The following is a 6,000-nucleotide window of genomic DNA, read 5'->3' as shown; positions in this document are numbered from 1 at the left end:
TGAATATGAAGTATGTTATACTGTATATCTGAACTTTAAAACACATTGTCCTTGGTTCTAGTTCATTTGCTGCTTGAAAACTGGTTCACTGAATTTCTCAGAGATCAGTTGTTTAAATATGATTAGGCTTTTTCATATATTATGGTCTTCTTAAGCTGCAGCATCCGTTTTCCTCTGCTGCCAGGCTATAGCGCCACTGCTTTCCTTTTGCTCCCAGACCTTAGCGCCACTAGTTTCCTTTTGCTCCCAGGCCTTAGCGCCACTAGTTTCCTTTTGCTCCCAGGCCTTAGCGCCAATACTTTCCTTTTGCTGCCAGGCCGCAACGCAACTGCTTTTCTTTTGCTGCCAGGCCGCAACGCAACTGCTTTTCTTTTGCTGCCAGGCCTCAGCGCCACTGCTTTCCTTTGCTGCAGCACCTCAGTGCCACTGCTTTCCTTTTGCTGCCAGGCCTCAGCACCACTGCTTTCCTTTTGCTGCCAGGCCTCAGCGCCACTGCTTTCCTTTTGCTACCAGGCTGCAGTACCACTGCTTTCCTTGTAATAGATGACTGTTAATATTATGAACCGTCATGCCATCTTTTGAATGGTAGCCAGCGGTCGCTGCCCTTTCATCCTAATGGGAGCCGGCAGAGATGCGTACACAGCGGAATGCTGTGACTCATACGCAAAGCGGTCCCGCTACAGAACACTGCTATACACAGCAGTGTAGCAGGACACATCTGTACATATATGTTGAGGTGTCCCAAGTATCGGGGGAGTTGGATAATTTTGCTTGGGGAGGATGGCTGCTCTTGATCACCTTTAGGGAGAGAATACACGTTGTTCCATTTGCCCTCATTACTAATTTTTCTGTATACAGTTTCTCCCAGTATAAAAAAAAAAAGCGTTTGTCTGACCGTCTCATTTATCTACACTAACCAACCTTCTTGAGTGGTTATGATGACTGGGACCATCCATTGTTGGTTATCAATACCATTTTGCAAGCATACACAAGTTATTCAAATATTGGCGCATGTCGCCATTATCCACGCCTGACATATGAGCGTAAGACAAACAGGTAGTTGGGGATAGCAGGGAGCTTGAGTCTCCAGTCTTTCTTATTCAATATCTCACTTGCCCTGAATATTTGGAATCAAGGGACGCCCCCCCAAAAAATGCTGGAAGATGCACGTGACCGCATCAAACTTATTTGTGTTGCAATCCCTACTAAATTTGGCCATTCTCAAAGGTGTCATGTAGGTTCTATGTATCTGGTACGCAATTGATGTGAGTTGCCTCACTAATATGTACAGAAGTGTCCTCATACATCTTGCCTCATACATTGTTCAGTACTTGGGATCACTTTGCCAGGATGAGGCCGTTTGGGAGCCGACTAACTTTGCAAGCTCTGCATCTCATCTCCAGTACTCAAACAGGAAGGGAATACGGATTATAAGGATGGCTGGATGTAGATCCAGAAATCTTAATTTGAGATTTCGTACACTACATACATCTAAAGCAGCCTATGCAGTGGAAATTTTGAAATGCATTCAAAAATGCTTACCTCTTGTAGTTAATTAGTGAAACAAGTTGGTGTAATGCTGGCAAAGTTGGAAGAGTATTGACCAATGGCCATAAGTATTACATGTAGCACTCTCATCTTAAAACCATGTCAAGGCTTCAGTCATACATTATTTTACAAACTGATTTTGAGAAGAAGGGGAGATGAATTTTAAACCTGTTTTGGTAATATCTTATGGTACTATGGGGGTGATTCCGAGTTGTTCGCTCGCTAGCTGCTTTTAGCAGCATTGCACACGCTAAGCCGCAGCCCCCTGGGAGTGTATCTTAGCTTAGGAGAATTGCGAACAAAAGATTAGCAGAATTGCGAATAGAAATTTCTTAGCAGTTTCTGATATCTTATGGTACTATGGGGGTGATTCCGAGTTGTTCTCTCGCTAGCTGCTTTTAGCAGCATTGCACACGCTAAGCCGCCGCCCTCTGGGAGTGTATCTTAGCTTAGCAAAATTGCGAACGAAAGATTAGCAGAATTGCGAATAGAAATTTCTTAGCAGTTTCTGAGTAGCTCCAGACTTACTCAGCCATTGCGACCAGCTCAGTCCTTTTCGTTCCTGGTTTGACGTCACAAACACACCCAGCGTTTGCCCAACCACTTCCCCGTTTCTCCAGCCTCTCCTGCGTTTTGCAACTTAAACGCCTGCGTTTTTCCGCACACTCCCATAAAACGGCCAGTTTCCGCCCAGAAACACCCACTTCCTGTCAATCACACTACGATCAGCACAGCGATGAAAAAGCTTCGTTATGCCGTGAGTAAAATACCTAACTTTTGTGTAAAATAACTAAGCGCATGCGCACTGCGAACCTTGCGCATGCGCAGTAAGCGACTAATCGCAGTATATCGCAGTATAGCGAAAATCGGCAACGAGCGAACAACTCGGAATGACCCCCCATGTGTAAAATGAGTAAAAATTATGTTAGTGAAACCCATTTTCAATTTACTAGCAACCCTACGTTCTCTGACTTTTGACATTTTTGCCTCAACGTTGCAATAAGTATCTCCAGCTTTATAACGTTTTTGTTAGTACACCGTCTTGATTTCAGAACATGGTCCCATTACGTACTTTTAGGCAATTATGGGGTTACTTTGGTTATTTGTTGGATGGTGTGGCTTCTAGCACTCTGATCACTTAGCAAGCTTATACTTTTTTGTTGAGTATTCTTTAATGCTTTTATTTCTCAGTATCGCTAATCTTTCTACATTGCTGTATGGGTGTGTAACATTGCAACATTTATTCCATAGGCCGTTGTGATTGTGGTGTGTTGACATGATGTGTTGTGTTTGACGTGATTTTTGTTGGCGCCATTTTTTTTGTAAATAAAAGGAAGGTATTGTTTGGTGCTGTTTCAAGGAATGAATCAAACTTTCTTCTTCGGGTTCCATAGGGTTCCACAGAGAAGACAGTGGGGTGTAGGTGGTGGTAAGGACCAGGCACCAAACAGTTAAAGCTTTAGATATCCAAGGATGCTCTGTTCCTTCTCTGAACCCCCCTCCCCCTCTTCCCCCTCCCCACCTTCTCCAATCCATACCTTTACTTCTGGATAGATCAGCAGCGCTAGGCAGTCCTCTGGTCGCCAGCGCTGCAGCTCCATCACCCAGGCCTTGTACTTATGGCTGGGGGCCTAGCTAGCACGGCTCCACGGAAGGACCCTGGGCTGCAGCTGGCACAGGGGGAGCAGGTAAGGCGGGTCCCCGTGTCTTTTGCTCAGTCCTAACTCCGGTTTCAGGAGACAGACTGGAGGTACTGATGTGTGGACACTGGTTCATCCGAGATTGCACTAGACCACCAAGGCTTAACTATACTGGCGCAGAAGTTCTTTTATAGACGCCAGGGAACCTGTGGTTAATGTCGGCATAGGGGAGGTCAGCCCTCTCCCTGCGGCCCCTCCCCCAGCTCATGGCGCCATTCCGCTGCAGTCTTCCCGCCTTCTAGCTGCTCCTCTTGCCCCTCAGAAACCCACGGAAGACATTTTCACTCTGCAGCTACAGGTCTCTGGGGACGCTGGATCCAGTCTCCATGTATAATTCTCCTAGGAGCCAGGTTATACAGCGCTATATCCTACCAGCCACTGTGGTCTGTTTTGTTGATTTATTGCTCATTGCAGTTTATTATATTGTTTTATGCATTGTCTATGACTTGTGGTAGCTCTGCTGTCTGATATCTTTGTACTGTCAGCTGATAACTTTCCCTTTTTTCTTTTTCAACCCTAAGAACATGTGTTCAGGGGTTATTGATACTTCACAGCGACCAGTGTTCGTGAAGTTTGTCACAGTACAGTTATTTTTGTATACTGCCTAGTGCCATATTGTGTGTTTACTACTTTTGCAGCTATGTCTAGCAAAGGCAAAGGTCACAAGGAGGCTGCTACCCTCTGTTGGTCTCATGCAAGTGCTGTTCAGCGGGATTAGCCATCATGACAAATGGTCTCTACATCCAGAGGTCTTCCAGCTTCTGGTGGACAAATGGGGCCAGCCGGACGTGGACCTCATGGTCTCACGACAAAACCACAAGGTTCCCGTGTACGAGTCAAGAACAAGACCTGGGCATCCTTGTTGGATGCCCAGGCAGTGAGGTGGACCTTCTGTCTGTCGTTCGTCTTCCCTCCAGTCTCCCTTCTTCCACGGGGTTTGTGAAGTTCAAGCAAGGAGGAGGCACCATCTGTTGGCAGCTCCGGCATGGCCCAGGCATGATTTGTTCTCCGATCTACAGAGTTTCTCCATAGATGCTCTCCTTCCACTTCCGCTTTGTCCGGACCTGTTGTCTCAGGGTCCCTGTCTGCAGCCGAACCTAGCCCGTCTGTTTTTGACGGCATGGGTCTTAATTCATCCCTCCTAAGGTTCAAAGGTTTCTCTCACTCTGTGGTCCGAACCATGCTCCGAACGCGGAATCCAGACTCCGCCCATATCTATTACCGCGTGTGGCATACATACTTCCAGTGGTGCGCTGCAATACGCTATGACCCTATGATTTTTCGGGTTTCTCGGATCCTTGCCTTTCCTCAAGCTGGATTTGATCTCTGACTCCACCTGGCCTCTCTGAAAGTGCATGTCTCTGCTCTGTACATATGATTCCAGCACAGAACTGCTTCACTACTGGATGTCCGAACCCTTCTTCGGGGTGTCCTCCGTATTCAACCACCCTTGTCCCTCCAGTTGCTCCGTGGGATTTGTCAGTGGTGCTCCAGGAACTTCAAGAGCCTCTGTTTAAACCTCTGGATTCAGTGGACCTCAAATGGCTAACAGCAAAGACTCTTATCCATTTGGCTATTGCTTCAGCCCAGCGGGTGTCCGATATATGGACGCCCTCCTTTTCTGATTTTTCATCTGGACAGGGATGTTCTTCTAACTTGTCCTGGCTACCTTCCTAAGGTGGTGTCCCGTTTCCACATTAACAAAGAAATCATGGTACCGGCCTTCCACTCCCTGAAACTGTCCATGGGGAGGCCTCCCTGGACTTGGTCCGTGCACTCCGGATCTACGTGGATCGTACCAATTCCATCTGGAGAGTGGATTTTCTCTTTGTACTCTATGGATTCCACAAGAGGGGCTGGCCTACTGACAAACAGACTCTGACCAGATGGCTTTGCATGACTATTTCACAGGCTTACACGCAGACTGACCTTCGTATGCCGGATAGAGTCTCTGCTCATTTTACGCACTCTGTGCAAGGCGGCCACGTAGTGTTCTGTCCAACCCTCACATTTTTCTATGGTTTTGTGCCTTTGATACATTTTCCTCTCAGGATTCTTCGTTTGGATGCCTGATTCCCCTATCCGCTGGCGTCTATGGGGTTTTTTTTTACCTGGTCACCGGTTCCCTTCTCTTGTCCGTGAGAGTGTGTTCTTGTGTGTGTAACAAATCTTCCTTCTCTCCTATCCTGCTCATGCCTTGGGCTTGTTGACAAAACTGAAGAACCTGAGTTGTGGGAGGGGTATAGGTTGGAAGGGCCAGAGCATCCTAGGATATCTAAAGGCTTTAACTGTTTGGTGCCTGGACCTCACCACCACCTACACCCCATTATCTTACCTTTGGACCCTGTGGACCTTGAAGAAAGAGAGTTAACAAAGGTAAGTCTACCATAACTCACCTTTTTTATTGGGTTTTAATAGAAATAATTAGGAAAAGCTAGAATATTTTGATTTTAATTTAATATTTGTTTCTGTTTTTGTATTTTCCTTTCTTTCCCCAGGAGTAACAGTTAGTCAGTTAGATGAAGAAACTTTTTCTGTTTTTGCCCCAACACCGAGTGCAATGCAAGAAGCTAGGGAGTTCCTTAATGAATTGTGTAAAGATGATGTAAGTAATACCCTCTTGTTTGTGCTGTGCTGCTCAGCTGTTGCTCTATGCTTTCTCAGTTCTAACACTTTTTTAAATATTTTGTAGCAAGAGTTTAATTTGGAGTTTGGAGCCATTTATACAGCCACCATAACAGAAATCAGGTGC

The 6,000-nt window shown here is 46.1% G+C and overlaps 1 protein-coding gene across 2 annotated transcripts in view; it reads left to right on the top strand.

Moving 5' to 3' along the window:
- PNPT1 (polyribonucleotide nucleotidyltransferase 1) overlaps positions 1-6,000 on the top strand; it is a 311,784-nt gene that overhangs the window by 283,756 nt on the left and 22,028 nt on the right. For both annotated transcript variants that reach the window (XM_063918199.1, XM_063918198.1), the window contains 2 exons: positions 5,747-5,853; positions 5,941-5,996. In XM_063918199.1, the coding sequence (XP_063774269.1) occupies positions 5,747-5,853; positions 5,941-5,996 (163 nt within the window). The remainder of the gene's footprint in view (positions 1-5,746; positions 5,854-5,940; positions 5,997-6,000) is intronic.

The sequence above is a fragment of the Pseudophryne corroboree genome, chromosome 4, assembly GCF_028390025.1.
Source record: "Pseudophryne corroboree isolate aPseCor3 chromosome 4, aPseCor3.hap2, whole genome shotgun sequence".
In the NCBI taxonomy this organism is placed as follows: domain Eukaryota; kingdom Metazoa; phylum Chordata; class Amphibia; order Anura; family Myobatrachidae; genus Pseudophryne; species Pseudophryne corroboree.
Note: the sequence above shows the minus strand (reverse complement) of the source record. Positions and strands in the feature narration are given on the sequence as shown.